The sequence below is a fragment of the Poeciliopsis prolifica genome, unplaced genomic scaffold (genome assembly GCF_027474105.1).
Source record: "Poeciliopsis prolifica strain line A6 unplaced genomic scaffold, Auburn_PproV2 SCAFFOLD099, whole genome shotgun sequence".
NCBI lineage: Eukaryota > Metazoa > Chordata > Actinopteri > Cyprinodontiformes > Poeciliidae > Poeciliopsis > Poeciliopsis prolifica.
Window position 1 is genome coordinate 499,885 of NW_026562474.1, and position 22,658 is coordinate 522,542.

Sequence of the window (22,658 nt, forward strand, 5' to 3'; positions counted from 1 at the left end):
TGTGTTTTAAATGTTTTGCATTGTACTTCATTTCAAACTCACAACCCATATCAGGTGAAATGTGTTAATATTTTGGGAATTTTATGAACATAAACAAAACTCAAGTTTATATTTTTGGAGAATAACACAGAGCTACTGTTCATGGCATGATTTAACCTACAATGCATTAATTCATGCTTACTTATATATAGGACTTGCCATTTAAATGAGTAAAATAATCTTTCTGTACTGGATAGGGCACCAAATCAGGCTCTATCCCAGGGTCACATATCCTTGTGAATACGGCCCTGATGAGGAGTGCATGTGAATATGTAAAGGTTTTGCCCTCTTTTAATGCCACAGTTTGCAATCTATTAGGGTTTTGTGAATTTATTTGTTTTATGCAATATGACCATCATATTTTTCTTGTTGTGGTTCAGTTTTAACTTCCTGATGAAACAAAGAGGTTTAGGGTTTAACTTCCATCCTGTTTGTGGTGAGAACTGCATCACATGCCTTTGATAAAAGCAAATCTACATTACTTAGAAAGCTCAATTGTACAATTCTGTCTTTGAAGACAGTTCATATTTCTGTCAAGAATTTAGAAGTAGTGAACTCCAAACATTCAGCTTCTGAGGCTAAAATTAGAAAGAAAGCATATAAAGGTTAAGATTTCTCCACCCGGGACAAAAACTCACCCAGCATTTAATAAAGCTTGGAATAAATTTAAGACTTCTCCGATTCTGCCTTTCCTTTTTATAAATCTTTAATGTATCAGAGCAAGTGATGGGGAGAAAAATTCACTGTTCTTCATCAGGCAGCCATCAATATTTCCTTTCCATCAGAGCTCAGTGACCTCTGACTGAAAATCTGGGGCCCAAATCTGACACATCTAAATTGGTGTCCAAGCCAAAATGTGATCTTCAGTTCTTTCAGGTGAATGTTTGGGTTTCTTTAGCTCATGGGGATGGTTTAAAGTGTTTTGAATTCTGAACGCAGAGCGTTTTCTTTTTTTTTTTCTTCTTTTTTTTCTCACCTGACAAATATGATTCAAGTGCTTCATCATAACTGTGACCTTTGTTGATGTTATTTCTAAGAACAAGAACATGTCAGAAAGTGATAGAGAGCTGTTTTTCTGTATCGGATCGGTGTCTGCCGATACTAAACCTGAGACATCGGTATCAGAAGCAAAAAATTGGACTGGTGGATCCCTAGTGTTTCCTGTATTTGTTGTGATAAAGACCCTTTTTGGGGTTGGGTTGAAATAAGAATTGACACACAGTACACTGACACAGGGACTTTTTTAAACCTTAGATTGGACCAAGAACTCCTGGCCAACCACTGCTGGACTCACCAGTCTGTCAGCGCCTCAGTCTGCCTGCTGGAATCCTTCAAAATGCCATCTTTTTGTTAGTGTTGAACGAAGAGGTGTGTGTTTTAGTTGTCATTTAGATGTGAAAGTGAGGTGATTTTCATTTCACTCATGTTGATTTTTGACAACTTGAAATATACTGAGAATGCTGCTGAGTGTCAAACAGAACAAAACAACAAAGAGAAGAAAACAAAGAGAAAAGAGCAATCTGGGTGAAAAAGTTTTCAGTCCTGTTGTGGAAAGTTCTGTTTCTTTCAAATAAACCAGAACACTAGCTGCAAGAAGCATAAATCATATGACAGAAGAATTAAATCTGCTGCTCTAGAAATCTGTTTTATCAGTTATTTTCTTCTCAATTTCAACATTTAACTAAAGTCCTTTCTGTACCTTTAGAAGGAACTGCAGTACCTTGTATTCAGAGCATATCCTTTTGATTGAAACTGCAGTGTGAACATGATGTAACGATTCTACCACACTTGACCTCATGAGCAACCAGACAATCTTCAACACTTCAAGAAGTTCACGAAGCGGGAAGGCGAATGATAAATGAAAGAAAAGCAGGCGTTATCACTGGGAACATCCCTCATTATTATTTAACACAGTTTGAAAAGTCACCTTAAATTATTTACGAATCAGAAAAAGCACAATGACAAAAGTCGTTAAAAATTTATAATGAAATTTAAAAGAAATCGTTTTTGTATGGAAAAGGTGCAGACACTGAGCATGCACAAACACAGTAGGTTGCTTTCAGTGGTGGAGTGTTTGTAGTTGTGAGGAACATCGTAGAAATGATTGCATTTTCAAAACAGGTTCCACCCAGTACGTTTTAAAGTCTTTTCTATAGTACTTTTGATCCCAACCTTCTTCAGTTTCATACCCACAAACACTTTGCTTCCATATATTCTTTGGGTAAGTAAAAGTTTCTGGTCAACATCAAGCATAAATATGCTGAAACTTAATTGTTTCATTCATGCAGGTCATATTTATCATCGTATTTCTATTGTTCTGATCTCCACTCACAGTCAGAAAAATAGAAAGTCAAGTTCCTCCTGTCAGGAAGGATAATATATCTAATATATATTATTCTAATATATCTGAGTGAAATAAAATCATGTGTTTCTAAGAGGATCCATAATGTGGGCACAAATTGACATGTCAGTATGAAACATCACCCAACAGATGGATCATTTTTATGTCTAAAAGGCTTGTGTATGAAATGACCAAAATCACAAGAGCCTAAAAAATTGTCAAAATGACGGGAATTAATAACTCTCTCAATAAGACTGGCAATTATTAATACATCAACACATCATCCTTTACATCCTCAAGTCAAGAGAAAGAGGCACAAGAGGACAAATAGAAACAGTATGGATGCTGTCTATTTGCTTTGACGAAAGAATATTTTTCCATTTAGCTTCTCAATGTCAGTCAAGAGAAGCATAAGAATAGACTGAAACCAGGCAACAGAACACGTTTGTATCATTCGCCATCAGAACACTCCAGCACAGAAAATACAGATGTTAAGTGTTTTTGGAGGAAAAATCAGGAGAATCCTGCCCGTGTCACAGACTTATCATGGTACAATATTAATAGTACTCATCATATTCTGTTTGAAGGAGCTGCTAATTTTGCATAATAAAGTTTATACCTTACTCATTCTGAAACCCCGGGGATAAACTGAAGCTTCATCTGGGAATAATCACATTTGTTAGGTTTTCTGCTGCAGCCTCTATTTCAGGTATAGATAATAAAATCTTCCTGACATTGTGCAACATTTTTTACATAAGTTGTTTAAAGTAGATGAATAAATCTCATGATCACATGTAAGTGTGTGCAGTAGTTTTATGAGGGATGCTCATAAATAATCTTGTATCAAGGTATGGATCAATTTGATTTTCAGCATCAATTTAACATCTAATTACAGATGAAAAGCAGTTGAGTATGCTATGCATGTGCTTTGTCTGCGCTGATGAAAATTCATGCTGAATACCTGAACTAGCTGCAACTGATGGCAGCCTGACCTATGAGTTCATTTAAACACTTTGGGGACTCAGATTATGAAAGTTCAGAGTTTGGGCATCCTCTACTCAATTAAAAATTGACATCACAACAAAAAGCAACACACTTCATGCTGATGCATCAGAACAATGGAAATCTACACAATACACAGCACATGGATCCATAAAAATGCAACATGTACATTATAGATGGAATGGGACTTGATGTTCCACAATATGTGCTTTATTTAAGTTAAGATCTATATTAAACACATATTTAATAGTTTAAATATTGTATCTTGCCAATTTAAGAAACAGGAATACTGAAACAGAAATTCAGTGTTAACACAATCCAATTAGGTTTAAACTTAATGAACTGTTCAGGTGTTTAATTTGAATAAATGTTCGTTTTTCACATTACTCCTCAGATTAGCTTCAGATTTGTTTTCCATAGCTCAGAATTGGAAAACGGAATAGAGGACGACTCAATAAAGAAAAGCTAAAGGACAATAAAACAATCTTTCACCATACAACACAGTTATTCTCAGTCTGTCCACTCCAGCCACGGTTGCCAAAGGAAATATGAGTCATGTGGACAAAAACATTCAGAGAAGAAACGAATGTGCCTGCAGTGCCCCTGACATAAACCAGCCTGTGATTTAAAAATTTTACAATGAAGAGAAACACTGTGCATAAAGAATCTATTCTATTCTGCTGTTTCTAATGGGTTTGCACAAAGTAGAAAGATTTTCTGCTACATTATTACTGACTGACTATGGAAAGACCATAGATTTGATAGTGTTTAATTATTTCACAGTGCAACAGGCTGGCAGTCTAGTCTGATAGATTCAATAATTCAATAAAAGGTTTTCTAAAGGTTTTGGACGCTCAAACGGAAATGATAAGATACGCAACAAAACATCAAATCCATGGACCTTTCAAGGACCAGTTAGTTCTACTCCATATGGGCGACAAGTTTGTTGATTTTAGCAGTACGAATTCTCATCTGTATTTGACAAGAGACCATGAGCCATTTCTCCTGTTAGCGTTAGCATGCACTTTCGTTTTGGTTGTGTTTACCCAGCATGCCTTGCACTACAGTTCGCTTCCTGCTTGAGGGTCTGTTTGGCGTTTTTATATGTGCTTTGAAATCACGCCAGAGCTCGATGAATCCACACCAAGACGCATATGTTACAAACCAAGGTTTGTAGGCAGACCAGAGTTGGATCAAGATTCGATTGTGTGTTCACTTCTCCCCAAACAAATCAAACTTTCTAAGCAAGCAAACTGGAGTTTAATTACAGCAAACTAAACTTTTGTGAAATGCTCCAGATTTTGAAAGTGATTTATGTGATTTACTGTACATGGGCTCAGAAAGTACTGAGAAAGATTCAAACAGCAAAGCTGAGTGTAGCTCAATGTAAGAAATTCACAGTTGACTTGAAGGTGTTGATGGTGGAGTCTCTGAGAAGAGGGAGCCAGCAGTGATTCAGATTGAGTGCAGTGGAGGGTGCTGTCCAGCGCCTCTGTTTTTGTGTCATGAACTCCACCAGCGCTCACTGAAGCACTCTCACTCCGGCACGCCTCAGAGGTTCTGTCAGAATGCCACCTCACTTTGTCACCTCTGTCATTATCTGTATGTGCTGCCAACAGCTTTGCACTGATAGGTGCAGATGATCTTTTGAAATTACAGGCTAATAAAATGAAGAACTTATCCCACTTTTAATTTTTGACAGCAGCTGGAAGAAACAAACACCAAATGTTAAGTCTTTATTGGGTTTTAAATGGAAAATGATCCCTGACAAAAAGAGGAGCACACATAACATCCTTTGCCACTGAGGAAGCTACAAGTGTTGTACAGATTGGCGGATTACTGTACTGGAAAATTAATTTTCAATTAAAAAAATAACTTAGTGGGCAATAGATCTGATACCAATGTGAGCTGAAGGTGGAAGTAAAACCAGTATTACCTCTGCATTTCAAATCTTCCTGTCAAAGCTGAGAAGCTAAAGCTCATTAGCTCGTTGGAGTTTGCTACCATGAAGACTCATCAGGACTTCAGTGCTATGCAGCGGTCTGTGCATGGAAAAATTTAGCCACTGAATTTTCTGTCACTGCAACAATGCTTTTTCTTGTGATAGCTGCCATGTTCACAGATTTGCTGAATGAAACTGCTGCTCCTGCTGGCAGAATAGCTCTGTTAGACTTTTGTTCATCATTTTTTTTGGTTGAGTTATTGCTGTTTGAAATGTGCAGTTTTTCTCTTCAGCTTTTCTGTTCGGTTTTGGATTCTGTTCAGCTGGAAAGAATTTTGCTCTTATTTGTTTATTTATTTTATATAAATAAATAATAAATATATTTATACTTTTGGACTTTTATTATGCTGTATAATTGTGGTTATGTTTTTACAACATGGAGCAGATAAAACCTGAACTAAGAATCCAAATCCCAGAGGAGATGAAAAGGATCCTAAAAGGCTTCACACAGCATCAACTTTCCTCAGTTTGTCTTTAATAAAAACTGGTATGTGCATAAAACTCTGTGGTTTAAATTCTTAGGTTAGCTTAGCTGCCTGGCTTTTTCTTGATTAGAAAAATATAAATTATTCAAAATACATATGGTGGGTGAGTCGGTGTGTAATGCGGTATACAAGCAGTATACTCTTAAATAGCAGTGGAAAAAACATTCAATTAAATTTATTTTTGAGTATTTTGAAACAATTCAGAATTCCCAGGACTAGAAATTATGCTAATCTATAAAATGAACATTTTTCTGCACCATTATTTCTAATCTTTCAGGCAGGCAGAGATTTAAAGAGAAGCAGCAAAAGCAAATGGGGTGGATTAGCAGCGCTAGCCAACAACTGATGATGCCATCCAAGTCATACTGGGGAATGTTGTCGCTGTCTGGACTGTCTGGAGATCCTTCATCCTCAACATTACCATCACAACTAGGCTTTAAAGACACTTGGATGATATGAGTCATTACAACAATTAATTTCTCTTTGGCATAAATAAAATATTTTTGAATTAAACTGAGCTGAAATCAATTCAGGAAACACATTCATAAAAGGAAAAGATCAGATCGAAATTATGAATAGTTTAGAGCCCTAAACATATAAAATTGTATATATTTTTTTTCACCCTGGAAAAGAACTAAAATACATAATTAAAAACCCCAATTTTATATGACATATTTCCATCAACTGAACTTGCCCTACATCAATATATAAGAAGATCACATAGAAACACAGTTACAGTTACAGCCACTGTCACCTTGAGTTTAAAATATTAATCACAGTTGTCTTTAATGTTGCTGCGAATAACTGACCAGCAGGCCAGATCTAGGGGTTTGAAGTGGGAATAAATAGAAGACGTGACCCCGAGGTCGCGCAGATGGAACAAGAACAGGCTTTCCCTCTCTTGAGCCGAATGATTTATTCACATCAAGAGACTGCGTCAGTACAGACAGCAGTAGGTGTGTGCAAACAAGAGGGAGGCTTTAAGCGCTGGCTGACCTTCACATCATTAACCTCACACTGAGTCACAATACGGGTAAGAGCTCAGTCACTCCGTCCCGCATTTAGGGAACTTTTACCAACTAATTTAAATTTACTCTGGATGGATGAAATGAAGTTATTAATTGTGAATCGTCCAAATATGTTCAGAATTAGAGTTAGGGTAATGCAAAAAAAAAAAAAAAAAACAGAACATTTTCAATCCAATTCCACAACCTGAAAATCTCTTTTTGCCATCACCTTTTTGTGTCAAAAGTAATTTCTCACTCTAAGCAATGGCAAAATTGTTTTTTTTTTTTCAATTTTCTATCAAAATTGGAAAGTACTCTTTCTTTAGTTCAAAAATTGTCCTCCAAATTTTTTATCAGAACCTTGTCTACAAATAACCTTCTATAAATTATACTTCTATTCCAGTCTAGAGTAAAAATGGATTGGAATTGTCCATTTTTAGTCAGCGGTGCCCATGCCTGATAGAATCCATGCTTTTGTACTAGTTTGCTCTGTAAAAGTTCAGACCTAAATTTGAAGTGACTGAGTGTGAGCTGGTTTGTAAAGATAAATAGTTTCCAAATCTTCAAAGAGCCCGACTCCCAAAGACCTGTAACTGTAGTACAAGTGTAAGTTGGTTCCATATTGTTAACGACTGGTATCTAGTTAATAAGTGAGGCCACATTTTTCAGTTTTATTTGTAAAAGAAAAAATAAAAATAAAAGAAATCAAAAATCATGTAGCATTTCAATTTCGCTTCATAATTATGTTCTACCCTGTGTGTAAACTTCCAAGGAAAATACATGAAAATTTGTTGTCTTGATATGATGTGTCAAGTTAAAAGGCACTTTGATAATTAACCCAGTGAGAAAGTAAGAAATCTTATTAAATAAAGAATAGACAATTCCTAAAACACAAGCTAAGGCTAAGAATAACACCTTGGAGATGGCTGCTTGTTGCACAGCAACTAGAGGTGCCATGCAAGTGTGAATGGATTTACATTTAAAGTTGTTTCATACAACTCAATATCACATGTTAGATAGATTGTTTCTTCACCGATAAATATGTAATCCATCAATCGATCTCAGCCAACAGGACTCAGTCTAAATCAAGCCTTTGCTGTTAAAGCTGCCATAGAAAAACATGAAACTGTTTTGTATTTATTAAGGAGGAAAAATAAGGTTTTCAGTTTTCAGTTTGTATTTGTTTCTGCTGAAGTGAATATTTCAGGCCACCTTTTGTTGATAATACAAGCAAATGGGGAGATTTCAGTTCAAATGCAATTTGATAAGCATTAGGACTTCTCCTGTAACAAGTCCCTCCAAAATGTTTTTTTTTTATTTTTTTAATCTTACAGAAAAAGTTTTCCTGACAGATTTTTTTTTTTTTGCACTTATTTACAAACAATTGTAAATCATACTCACACATCCACTTGTACATCATTTCCAAGAGATTGGACTTGGCTCCAGTGAGCAGATTGAGTTACGTGGTAGTGTCGTGTGGACAGGCATGAGGTAAACCTGCCTTCATGGGTAGATTGGTTCTCAGCTCAGAGAGGACAAGGAGATGGACACAAAGACAGAGAGGTGGAGGAACACAGCTGGTGCAGGTGTAGCTTTTGCCACTAATTGGCCTTTACACCAAACCTGCAAGAGAAACCAAGCAAGAACAGCCATTACTGAGTTATGAACGCAGTATGCTCCCCCACTTTATGTGTCTGGGGTTTAGCACTGAGGCTCAGTATAGGATAGACACAATTTGTGGGTATGGAGGATGAAAATTAAATGTATTTTATCTCTGTTCAGAATTCTGTGGCCTGTTTTTGATCTTTGGTTTCTGGCTTGTGCTGTGTTCTGTTCAGTGAAGTGTTTAGAAATGATTTTATGGAGATTGCAATTTCTTTATGAAGCTATCTAGAAGAATTTTTTTAAGAAAAGGAATACTGAAATCATGATTATTTCCCCCCTTTACTGGTTTAGATAAACTGTCCTTTTCTTAGCACCAAGTCTTGCAAAGTACCTAAGCTGTAGGTTTGACATGTTCTCACATGATAGCTCACATGAGCTCTATTTTATACTTGTTACATTGGCTACCAGTAGATTTTAGGATTCACTTTAAACTTCTTATGAACAGAGCACCAAAAAGCTAGACCTCAAAATATTTATAGAATCATAAAATGTACTGCTCTCTGCTGTCATCTTGACCTTTTGCAACTAATCATGTTGAGGTGCCATGATGGACATTAGAAGTGAGGGACAGGAGTATTGGTTGGACCACTTATTGTTTTCCTAAGTTGTTGTCGCTAGTATGACCATGGCATCTGCTTGTTCAAGTTGAGCTAATTTCTCTGTGGCAGTGGCTCACTAAGCTTGGCCGTGGCAATGGTGATAACGTGCTAGCTAACTGGAAAACCAATCCACACCTCCTCCATCTTGATGCGTTCGTTGATTTGATCAAATAAAATTAGACTTTGCCTGAATTCACACCATATGATTCCTATCACTATGTCATAAGCAGTTTTCTCTTTCACCAGAGCAGACTTAAAAGTACAAAAGTCTCGATGCTAACCAGCTTTGTTCATACATGGTACGCTATGTGATGGCAGGGCATTTGCTCTATGCTTACTAAGGTGTATATTCTCCATAATTCAATACTTGATTACATACTACTAACTTTCCTTACTTCAGAAGTATATGAATGTCAGTCTTTTTACCTAATAAAACGTGTTTGCTGCAAATTCGCAATTCTCTGAGGTCTTCCAGTCTTCACGATTAACAGCTGTTATTCACCTCTGTCTGTTTCCTCACCTGTTTGTGCAGTCGACCCCATGATCCTATCACCGCTTTTACTGTGAAATCAACCAAATAAAAGCGATATTAGGCGACCAACTGTTCTGACGTCCATCTTGGTGGAATGGAATAGGCCGCTTTCTGAAAAGCGTCCAAAGGCTCAGTGCTGCTCCTTGTTGTCCTGCCTTTAACTTTTATACTAATTTCCTTTCAATATCACCAAACCATTTAGGACACAAATAGCTTAAAATCTTTATGTACCCTAATAATGGGTAATGAAAATCTCTTTGCTATATAGGCAATTTTTAAAATAGCTAAAGTGGAAAACCGTGTCAGACAATGCCTCAAATCTATCAGAAGAGAAAAATGGGCTGGGTTCATCTGTGAAATGTCTTGGCTCATCAATCCACCTCGTTACTTTATCTATCCTCATCTCTCAGTGCCACATCTCCCCCAACCGTCTCTCTCTTCCAGTGCTGCTCTGAGTGTGTGTCTGAGTGTGTGTCTGCCCTCTCAGTGTGTCTCTTCAGGACTGTTCACATCTTCCTCTAATTACGTACAGTAATTACAGTCTTTGAGTCGGTGTGATGCTGCAGTTTGATTAGCAGCGTTGGGATAATGCTGGCCTGAAATGTCATTGAGACATAAGTGGAGAAAGATGGAGGGAATCGTTGTACGGTATGACTCCGAGAAATTCTGCAGCATCTGTTGTTTTAGAGGAGATAAAGGATCGAAAGCCATGTGTGTCTGATGGATTATATCTGTGTGGAGCAGAGTAGCTGGATGTTTCTCTTTGGCTGAGATATCGAAAAAGATATCTCACGATAAGTTCAGGAATATCTTGATGAGGTCAGGAAGTAGTGAGTTGCGTCAGCTGAGACGATGCCAGGATCCTGCAGAGCAATATGGACACAGCAGCAGGATGCAGTGGAGCTGCGCTGCTGCTCTGGACTCTCTCAGGTTTCCTCCAGATGTTTCACCGAAAACGTGTCAGACTTGATCGTCTGCACTTCTTTCTCTTCTAGTGTCATTTTAAAATGTTAAATATGTTAAGGAAGGAAGGAAAGAAAGAAAGAAAAGAAGAAGGAAACAATGTATAAAGGAAGAACTGCACAAGAAGAGGAAAGAGACTAAGAAACAAGTTTGGAAACAAAAGTATGTTATTGACATAAACACAATGATTTTATCTACTTCCATACTTATCCAGACCCAAAAAGCTCTAAAATCAAATTCCATGCCTTCCCAAACTTTTCCAAACCGCATAGTAATGATGTTATATTGAGCGGCTTGTGGCAGTAATTATTATACTTTTGCTCAACCAATAAAATCCTTCAGAAAAACCCTTCTCAACGTAAAATCCTTTACGCCCATCGTTTTTACAGCTTCCCAAGGCTCGAACGCTGCAAAAATAAACCTTGACTGATTGCCTGTTAATGTTTCCGAAGGCAACCGTGATTTACTTGTTCGGAACAAACAAGACAGCTTCCATTTTTCTCCACTAATGGTGTCCCTCCGCACCATAACTCTTCTTGTTTCCAAGTGTTCAGGCTCCATTACATGTGGCATCCATTTCAAAAGCAATGTCTGGTGTCTATCGGACCATTACTCGACGTGGCAGAGCTGATAAAATGAGCCGAAGGGGCTGAAACCGTAACTCGGGAGTACCTCATGTAGCGGGGAAGGAAGCTGTAAATATGTTCTGGATTTTTTTGTACAAATTGAGTTATTTTATGTCCATTGCATTTTGTTTGTTTATCACAGAAGTAATTACTCTTGAAAAGAATTGAGGCAGATTGGGGGGAAAAAAGAGGAATTGAGGAGAGTAAAAAGCTCCAGAGAGCTGTTTGTTCAATAACTGCTTGTTTGATGATTTAAATAGCTGTTTGGGTGCTGCTAGCGAAACACATTAGAAATTAAAAGCGGATAAGAGTGACTCTCAAAAACCATGTTTAATCCTGTGAATGGCATATTGGTTCAGCACGAACACATCTCCTGTGAATGGCAGATTTACTCTGAGAGGACAAAACACATTTCCTTTCGTCCTTCCTCTTTTTTTTTTCTTTTGTGTCTGAAACACATATGCAGGCAAATATGTACAACATATTTCCCGAGAGCATGCTGTTCAAACATTAATATGGCGTCTTCTTCTTCTTCTGTTTTTGTTTCTCCACAGAGAGCAAAGCTGTGTACAAGAGACAGGTGCTGTCAATCACGTCCATCGCCATGGCAATCAGTCTTCTGGGAACAATGTGCATGGCACTCTACTGCCGCAACAAGTATGACAATAAACACACACACACTATAAAATATTTCTAAGGTAAATTCAGTGGAGGGACGGATTGGGAGCGGGCTTTTGTTCATCCTCTGGGTCTTACACAAACAACCGTATTTCTGTCCTTGTTATAGTAAAACCCCAGCAGCTCAGGTTTATTGGTAAGATCTGGGAATGCATAAAAATTACATCAACAACAAAACCAGAAACTCTCCAGTCCCTATCAGGTTGTTTCCATATTTGTTTCTGTGATGGACCGAGTTAAAACAGGAGGAGTCACAAGATGTATTTAGAAAAATAGGGTTTTTATTTTAACCCAAAATCATAAATGACAAAAAAATAAACTGAGCTCATAAAAGAGGTCAAAGGAACAAAACTGAACTCAGGCAAAAGTGTAAACAAACTAACTGCACAACAAACATAACTGACCTAACAAAGAAATGACACACAGGGGTTTATATACTGGCTGATCAGACCATGACACAATAGGGGTAACTAAACAAATACAAATAACACAAAACGAATAATACAGCTAAGTTTGGCTAAACTAAAGATCCAAAAATGAAAATCAAAAACAAACTTCAAATACTAATATTTTCTTAAATACAAAACTTATCCAAACAAACTACTATATCCCCCTGCCTGCAGGAACTATTGGTGTAATCCAATTAGCACTTCTTGTTGACATCAGGGTGTGGCCATGGATTTGGCCATCACAGTTTCTCTAAATTGCTTGTTTTACAATATTAGATGCATAATATTTAAAATGGGAAGGCTGTGATTTGAAGCAACGTCTGGCCCGATTCTGCCATTTTCAAACAATCATTATCACGACTCCCTGACAAAACTCACCACAGCAAGATGCATGATGCATGGCTTTTTCACACTATTTTCACAATCAATTTTCAGTTTACCCTCTGAGATGTTTACAACCACAAACCATGAATTGCTCCGGCATTAACAGATAAAGAGAGGAAAGAGAGCTGCTGAGCTGCTGATCTGATACCCTGTAACTACAGGGCCAGTATCACCAATACTGATACTTTTTAAGTTTAATATATCTTCAAACTTCTGACTTTGATTTGTTTTTTTGTCTTTTGCTTTTAGTCTTTTGCTTTTAGTTATTTTGGACAAAATTTGGACAAAGTTTTTAGGTGTTTACAAAATATCTTAATAACTTTAACATGATCTGTGTGGATTTTTCCTTTATGAAGTGGAAAAAATATTATGTGACAGCAAATCAAAACAAAATCTCCTTGAGTTAGAAACTACAATACAGATATAAGTAAAAATTTTGAGACAGAATCTGAAACTACAGTAATTGTTCTTACCACACTAATATGGATCTGATACTGATGCTGAGTTAGTATTGATATTGTCAATATTTTGGTTAAATTTTCCCACCTCTATTGCTCTGAAACCAGTTGAAACTGGTGTTTGCATCACTACAATAATAGAAAATTTAAAACCTGGTCTCGTAGACTGTTTCTACAAATGTTGGTGAAAGATTGGGCTGCTGCCCTGAGGGGAGAGGATTTCAGCATGGAACCATGAAAAGATGCAATAGGTCCAGCTACGAAATTCCCTCATATTAGTTGTAGCATAAGAAAGTAGAATTGATTAGGAACAGCAGAAACTCAGCTATAAAAGGGTTTTGATGCTAACCTCCAGTTTTCATGGAAGTTGACACAACAAATTACTGAAATCTGCAAACACTTTTGACGCCTTCAAAAATGTTCTGAGCTGCGTATTATTATGGTTTAAACACCTTTGTGTGCAATAATGTGTACAATGGAAGCCATTTTAGCCTTACAGCAGAAGCTAACCTCCATGGTCTTTCCTTATCTATGCTCTGGAGCAGAAGTGGGCAATTCTGGTCCCTTAGGGCCGGTTCCCTGCAACTCTCACATGTCTCCCTGGTCAAGCACACTTTAATCCAATAGCTGAATCACTTCCTAAGTGCACTCAAGTTCTTCTGAATGTTAATAACTCAGATATTAATCACCTGAGTCATTAACACATCTAATGACTCAGGTGTGTTGAAATAGAGATGCATCTAAAAGTTGCAGGATACTGGCCCTCAAGGCCTGGAGTCGCCCACCCCTTCCAGGTACAGCCAATCAAACAAGAAAAATGAATGGAGCTCATGGATTGGGTACTTTGCATTAATGTGTTAAGTAGTCTTGGTATTTCAGCTGCCCAAGTTGCATTTTGTTTTTTTAACATTTTAGAAATGCTCTACAAAAAAGTCCATATATGTTCAAAATTTCCACGAATAATTTAAAGCTACATTCCAGCCATTGTGTTTGAAAACCTCCCATTGGGACAAAACAAATGATGTGAAGAAAAACAGATACAAGACACTGTGTCATCGTTGAGTGAATTCTTATACTGTTGAAATGCATTGTTACTTTAGAATGTAAAGATGTTTTCAAAGACATTACTTTGATTAACTTAAAGTAATGTCTTTACTTAAAGTAATCGATATTTACATTGAGCATTTAAAAAACTAAATGCTCAATGTTTGACATCTAATCAATTTAATTCACATTCAGAACAAGCTGAACTAAAAGTTTCACTTTTCTGAAAATCATTTTATTCAAGAATAACTTTTGTAACATATAGAAATGTTTCATTCTTTTTCCTTTAAAAAAAAAGCCTGCTTGTATGAACTGAAAATTCACAAAACATTTCATCAGTGTTGCATAATCTTCATTAGTGTGACTCACTCCCCCAGTGATGATGTTCAGGGTGTTGCAATCTATCCTGTTGTTTTGTTGACAACAGCTGATATTTTTCCTCCCAGGAATTTCAACAAGACAACCTGAGTTTGATTAATGCAACTCTAGGGTTGTGGCATCGCTTCACCTCAAACTAGCATAACATTATATCCTGCTAAGCCTCTGTAGACTCTGCATAAAACATTGAGCTTTTATACCCATCTTGGGGAAAAGAAATATTGCATATTCAAACAATCCACCAATCAATAAATCAGTCAATCAATGAGTCAATCAATCAGTCAAACAATCAAGTTTATTTGCACAGCACATGTCAACAACAAGGCAGTTCAAAGTAGTTTTCATCATGAAAACTCAAGAATAAGAAGCCATAAACACATCACTGGTTGAGAAACCAGTGACAAACGTCACATTTTGACCAGCGCCATCATCAAGATCATCACTACAATTGAACATTGGTCAATGTTCAATTTATGGTGGTTCAACAGCAGCTCTAAACAGCTGGGTTTTTAGTCTTGATGTAAATTAACTCAGTGTTTTAGCCGTTTTGCAGTTTTATGGAAGTTTGTTCCAGCTTTGTGGTGCATAGAAGCTGAATTCTCCTCTTTCTTACAACTTTCATCACAATACGCACATAATACAAAACATTTTTTTAATCACACAAATTTACCGAAACTTACATTCCTGATGTTTGAGAAAGAAATGTCCCACAGTTAATTTAAGAAGAGTTCTTGTGTTTGTGGGTAGACCAAACGGCTGTGAGCCACTTGGCTGCAGTTATGAAAGGAGGTTTAATGTGTGGGAGCACCGTGAAGTTTAACACGTTTAACTTAAACTGCTGTCTGGAAACATCAAAAACCACAAAGGTAATTAGTACACATACATACTAAGAGCTTTTTGTAACCTAAAAGTTATGGTCTTTTTGGCTAAATTTATGTTATTCACATAATTATTACTATTTGAATAGTCTTTCCTATATATGTGATTGTGGAAAACTCAGCAAGATGAGTTAAACATGTTGCATAATACCAGTCTGTTATAAATAGTGTGGAGCAGGCTGATAGATAGAACTGTAATTCCATAGGTTTTCCACTGTAATATAATGATGTGAGTGAGTGAGCAGCCTGACAACAAGATAATCGGATCAAGACATGATGGACAGGCACTCTCAATGAATCTATAATTGAGTCTGGGAAGTTGACTGTTCAGTCGAGAAGATGCATGCAGATCTACAGGAGGAGGGGCCGGGGAAGCCAATCCAAGGGACCTGAAAGACGATGAAGTCAACGTTTCTTTTTTGTTATTATTCACACAAACAAGAAAAGATTCTGACACAAATACTGCTGAATAAAAGACAGCTTACTCTTCAGTTCGTGCCTTCGCCTGTGCCCCTTAATTTGCAGTGTGCATGCATTCAGAGACGGACTAATTTTCATTCCTTTTGTGTCTTTGCCAGCAGACGCACAATGAGTTTAACACTCGACTGTGGAGCTGCCATCCATGCTTCAGTGTTATCTCACATCAGTCTTCATGTAGTTTGCTGAACTTTTTAAAACTGCAATTGAAACATTTTCTATGTGCAGCTTAAAATTAAAAAGTGGCAAAAATTAAATTAACCAGACAAATCTTCTCTTTAACTATAACCTCATACACACTCCTCTAACAAGTAAAATGCAATGTTCATACAGTCCAGCTATGTGCTTCATTCCACCATATCTTTTATTGACAGTTTATTTTGCATTCATTTAAACATTAAGAGTATTAATAAACCAGTCACCACAAGTGTGAACTATAATTATGTTTAATGCTTTACAAACAGAACCACATAGATTATTGCAAAACGTGGATGTCAGAAACAGAAGCATGAGGCCAAATGGAAAACTAAAAGAATTCAATAAAAGTCAATCAGTGATGAACTCCAGCTTGATAATCGACACAGAACCTCCACAACAACCATCCGTCATTTAAAAGGTTCGTTCTGGTTCCATGTGTGATGCAGACAGTTTCACATCTCTTCATCCTTTTTTATTCATATGAGAACTTTAATCAGCAGGATTCACTTCATAAGTCCTGATTCATGTCTGCCCCAGGACCTGCACTCTATCTCAGCATCTCTTTTCTTTATTAACTCTTCTAGATAAGACATCGTGCCACAAAATGGCCCCAAGATTAAATAACAGGATAAGAGGCATAATTAGCACCACTTAACTGCAAGGATCAAATGATAGCTTTTTCATGTGTTTTCTTAGCATAATGGATATATATATATATATATATATATATATATATATATATATATATATATATATATATATATACTCAACAGTGAGTCTGTTGAGTAGTTTAAATATATACTGAGACCCTCTACAGTATATGTAGGTGGGTATCTGTGAGTATATGTGAGTTATCCTCAGTATAAGTCCAGCTGTTCTGTGAAGGACTCAGAGGTTTGCTGTTAGCAAACAAACAAAATCACAAAGATGAAGATACACAGCAGAGAAGTCAGGGTGAAAATTTTGAAGAAATTGAAAACAAGTTAGGTTGTAAAACATAATTCATGGTTTGAATAATTAATGTTATTGTTAAATCCATTATGGAAAGAATATGGTGGAACTGCAAATCTTCCAAGATATGTAGACTGAGATGCTGAGCAATGGCAAAATTAGAGAAAATGAGACAGGCCCCTAGAGAAGCAGCTGATGTTGATGGAAAAGTTGAGTCATTGTTGAAAGGGTTAGGAATAACACTCATGAAAATTCTGATACCTTCCTCTAATAATGGCCTAAATTATTTTTTGCCAATATTGTGTTTTTATTTGTTTATTTGGTCATAAAAGATTTATTTTTTTTTAATGAGTTTTGTCAAATAGTGACCTTTGGCCATTACAAAGGTGACAATATAAAAACTATGTATGAAACATTGAATTTTCATAGCCATCCTGTGTCAGAGAAGTAGTGTATATTATACACCTTTCATCACCATACACACATAATCCAAACCTACCTGCCAATTCATACACTGTCTTGTGTTGATTTATTACATGGAATCCAAATTAAAAACTTAGAAGCTTTGTAGCAACAGAAAACCTGAAATCCAACATTTCTGGTTTGCTTATCAGACTAAATTAATTTCAGCATTTTTCAAATACCTAACTTAAAGAGAAACATTGGTTGGCACCTTTTTGTTGTTTTATAGAAGGAAACATTAATCACCTATTAATTAGACTAATTTATGAATCCGTCACAAACTTGTATTTTGCATTTGGAGACATTTGGTTTGTTTATGCTGAGCTTTAGAAAGGCTTTATGGCTTCTTGTTTCAGTGACATTTTTTTTCCAAAAGTTCCATAGTGTGTTCCATATGGTTCAGCATCCATCTGACATGATATAATTAAAGTGCCACAGAGGTGGAAAGCTCAGGAGCTTGCCATGAGGCTGTTTGCAAACACTTCATTACACTGCTGTCACACAGCAGAGAGTCTCCCAGACAGTGGCAATAGAGGCTTTATCAGCTGAATCTGATAATGAGCATACCTCTGGCACAACATAATGAAGTCGTGATACAGAGGGCTTCTGTGCATTTTCCTCCAGGACACTGTAATTGCACAAGCTTAGGCAGCCGGTCACAATAATTAAGAGCATGTAAAGTGCACTGGTTGGAGCAGCAAACCAGAAGAACCTTTTTCAGATGAATAGAAGAAATCAGATTACACCCCTCCGCGCCACGACGTCTAATTATTCCACTTCCTCTAACACGATTATCTCTTGACTTTTCATTATGAGGGTCAGCGCTGCGCCTTCGCAAGGTTGAGGTCAAACTAATCAGTTTGTCAGTCGGCAACTTTAGTCTTTTGGCGTGTTTGCCTGTAACGTGAGAGAGGATTTTGACTGAATGATTCTAATTAAATAACGTCTTAGAAATGGCCCTGACTCAATAGATTGTAATGTAAATTATCAACCAAAGTCAAGTTGCATCACATGAACTCAAACACTCGTTCTCTTGCATTTCTTTTAATTAATGCTTGGGGGGAAATTCATGAAGAAGTGTGCGCTCTGTGCAGAGCGTTTCTGAGGAAACAAATCTTCCTGTGTCTCATCATCAGGGATACCTGACACAATTCTCATCTGACTCTATTGTTTAAAGTCTAAGTGGATAATAGTTGAAGGAAAAAGCTTTATCCTTTGAATTAAATCCATTTTAAAACCTCAGTTAGGTGAAAGGAAGTCACAGCTTTTTGCCTTTTCAACCAGTATTAAAGCAGCATTTTGTATGTGAACTAAAAAACTAACTCAGCAGAAGAGGAGTGAAGCTGAACATGTTTTTCTAGAAATGAACTTGGATGGCTTCAGCTATCAGGAAAGAGTCTTTAAAGTCTTTGAATGTCAACTTTTTTACTGATTTTGAATGCAGGGAATAATAAAAATAATAATCAAGCTGCACAGTGGTAGAAGTGTTGTCTTGCAGCAAGAAGGTTCTAGGTTCAAATCCTGGCCTGGGGTCTTTCTGCATGGAGTTTGGAGTCCCTGTGCATGCATGGGTTCTCTGTGGGTACTCCAGCTTCCTCCCACAGACCAAAACATGACTGTTGTGTTAATTGGTCTCTAAATTCTCCTGAGTGTGTGTTATTATTTGTCCTGTCTATGTCTGTGTTGCCCTGTGATGGACTGGCAAAGGGGTGACCTCACTCACCCCTGCTGACAGCTGGAAATACAAGCGCCCCTCACAACCCCAATGGCATAAGGGTGTAAGAAAATGTCCAGAAACCTTTGGCCAATTGTCCATAACCTCTTTTCCTGAAACCAGGTCTACAATCAAAAATTCGAATCAAATCACAATAGATGTCTAAGAAAATTATGAAGAATTAATTTTTCTTAATTCTCAGTCAGACTTTAGCAGAAGAACAGGTATGTTTTGGATTATTGTTTGATTTTGATGGTCCAGTCCTGCTTCATTTTTACCTTTTTTATAGAAAATGTATATAAAAAAAAAGGTAAAACTTACATATTTTTCTCAAAAACCTGCAGTAATTTTAATGTTGTTGAAATAAATATTTTTTCTTCCTCTTTATGTGAAGTTTTAATAAATCCAACCCCAGTTCTGGACTGGATTAAGCTTTACTCCAGCATCGCTCCAGAGGTCTTGGTCAGTCCTTCATTCAGATCTCGAGTGGAAACTAATTTGATGGTGTGTCTTTCTGATTGTACAGGTGCATCAACAGCAGTAGGAAGCTGCAATCGGCTCCTGGATGATAGTTTCGATTTGTCATACTTGTATCAGCAACTTGTGGCCTGCAATCAAAATCAGATGATTTTTATGGTCCTTTCTCCATTCTTTTGTTTCTTTGTTTTATCATCCTATAGGAGGCGCAGGGAGAAGCTCCAGGCCCACCTGAAGGAAAGTCGCAGTTTGAAAAGCTACACGGCTAATCCCATCAATCTTCTTGAAGCCAAGATGAGGGTTCCAAACACCAACCTGCAAATGCATGAGGTGATTTTTGCCCTTACATCAATGTCTTGTTTCATGTCCTCAACAGGAGACAAACCAAACATATTTGATCATCACCACAAAATGCATAATGTGCTTGTAGTGTCTGTCAGCATGTGGCTCTGTTGGTATTCCCTTATCTCAGCCCAGCCACTTGCGTCAGGCTCAAGGGTCTGTGGCAGAGCAGATTCAGTGATTTGAGAGCTCAGTACTGACTGATGAAATCATTCATCATCTCCTTACATCTCCTGCTGTTGTGTCTCTCTGATTTGGTGGCATGGGAAATCATATTCTCATATGAATGTATCAAGAAGGAGGTGGCTTCAGTGAGTTTGAAGGTATTTGCTCTGAAGAAATGAGATTTTATAGGTTCATTATAACAAAATGTAAAGAATCTGCACCTTTATGACTTTAATTGAATGGTATGTTTCCTCTAAGGTCCTGATGGATAGAGTGTGTTGGCTCACAGTCAATGTGGGCCAGCACACAAGTCATTGGTCATAACTCTGAAATTTATAAGCTAGTTGAGACTTTGTTTGCAAAATATATGTAACATTCTTCATTATTTGTGTTACGGGGAAAGCGGGGTTAAATTTGGGTTAATAACTGCTGTGTGCTTTGACTTTAATTCAATAAATAGTTCTACACAAATTGAGTTCATTTGTCAGATTAAAAGTTCCCTTTGAAAATAACAACCTTTAAGCAGGTATTAAACATACATTTCATTAAGCCTGCATTTCTGTTTATGGACATACTGTTTTATTTGTCTCATGTAATATGAGACAAATGTGATGTTTTCAGTAACTAAATGGAAAGTTATGATAATTAACAGAAATGCAGGCTTTCATACTCTCGTCTGTGCGTAGTTAATCTATGTAATGTGTTTCACTTAGTGATAACGTTCCTAAAACTTTTTTTCTCTAGTGTATGTACTTATTAGTTGGGTCTGTAAATGTATATTTAAATATTTTGCTTGCAAATTTAGCAGAATTAGTTGAAGGTCCCACTGCTAGATGGCAGCAGAGTGCTTCCAACATTATCTTGGAATGTGTCGGATTTGTGTAATCTGGCATTGGTGGGATACGTACAGTCTTGGTTGACTGAGACACATTTACATCAAACGTCTACAAAGGTGAAGGAAAATCAGCAGCTCTGCTCAGAATGTCCTTTAACTCGTTACCTCATTCTATTCTGTGGCCGAGTGTAGCTGGTCTGGCAATTTTGTCATTATAGCTTTCTTACTTTCTTATTATGCAGGGTTTGTTAGTATAGTTTTGACACTTACTCTTCAGGTTTCACTGATATTGAAAACACCTGAGTTTCATTCCTCTTCCCTCCTTAATAACTTCTGCACAAGAGCTCTTATATAGTTTAACCTGTTCTAATTTAATAAAAATGACATTTCACTTCTTTCAAAAAACAGAATGGAGGTGTCAAAGTATCTGTATTTAATTCAGTCTAGATTAAGTGTTCAGGTTTTAAAATAGAGCAGATCTACTTTGTTCAAGAAGTCAATGATATAACCATTCACCATACTGCAGAACTGGAGTCTAACTGCATTAGCTAGTTGGAACATACTTCAAGGTCAATTTTGTTCAATTCTGTTAATTTTAAGGCTGTAAATGCATTGAGTTTCCAACCTCTGAAAGCCATATTAGCATATGAGTTATAATGCCAAGCTCAAAATTATGGAATCTGATATATAACAAACTGTGGCATACAGAGTCAATAAAGGTGAAATTGTTCCATATAAAATGTTTGAAATGACACAACAGATCATTGAATTACAAATGCCTGAATGGAGCTGGACGCTGCAGACCCTGTCAATTTTAATGCCAGCAGACAGAACTTAAATGAAAGGGACATTTTTGCCAGAGGCTCTGCTCTTGAGTTTCAGTTGCAGGGTGTCAGATGTATGAGATATGGTGAGGAGCAGAGCTACACGGGGCCTGAATGTAATCTGTAAAATCTGGTGTTTGTGTGGACCGCACATCAAAGTGCCTGCTCATATTACCCTCAAGCTGAAGGATCTGTCAAGGACAAAGTGTTTTCTCACATATACACAGCGAATAAAAAAAAAAAAAAAAAAAGATTATGTGCACTTAATCTGTGCTGAAATATAAAAGTCAACGTCCTTTTTGGTCTGGACTGTCTGGCCATTAATTAATTAGTTATAGTTCCAATATAACTTTTTTAACAACTCTTGTAGCACTCAAAGGGGCATTATTATTTTATCTTTTTCCCAGGAACTAGGCACCATTTTGTAGCACAATCGGGAAAGTTAACTTCAGTTGTTATAAAATGCTGTTTTTTGTCAAATGTGACTTAAAAGAAATTTGACTTTGATATTTAACACCTTGAAATTGAGCCTCTGCTTCACAAAAAAAAAAAAAAAAAACGCTGTCAGGAAGTCATCACAATATCACTGTTTAAAAACAAACTTTTTCAAGTCTTTCACTGAGAAGTAGCTCTTATAATGAGCTCAGCAGTTGCACATTTGCTAATTGCTGCTGGCTAGTCTG

General features: G+C 36.9%; 1 protein-coding gene across 1 annotated transcript in view; it reads left to right on the top strand.

The window, feature by feature from the left end:
• Positions 1–22,658, top strand: part of LOC129353944 (pro-neuregulin-3, membrane-bound isoform) — a 388,725-nt gene that overhangs the window by 339,975 nt on the left and 26,092 nt on the right. Inside the window, exons 5-6 of the mRNA XM_055023390.1 lie at positions 11,816–11,918; positions 20,013–20,139. Of these exons, the coding sequence (XP_054879365.1) occupies positions 11,816–11,918; positions 20,013–20,139 (230 nt within the window). The remainder of the gene's footprint in view (positions 1–11,815; positions 11,919–20,012; positions 20,140–22,658) is intronic.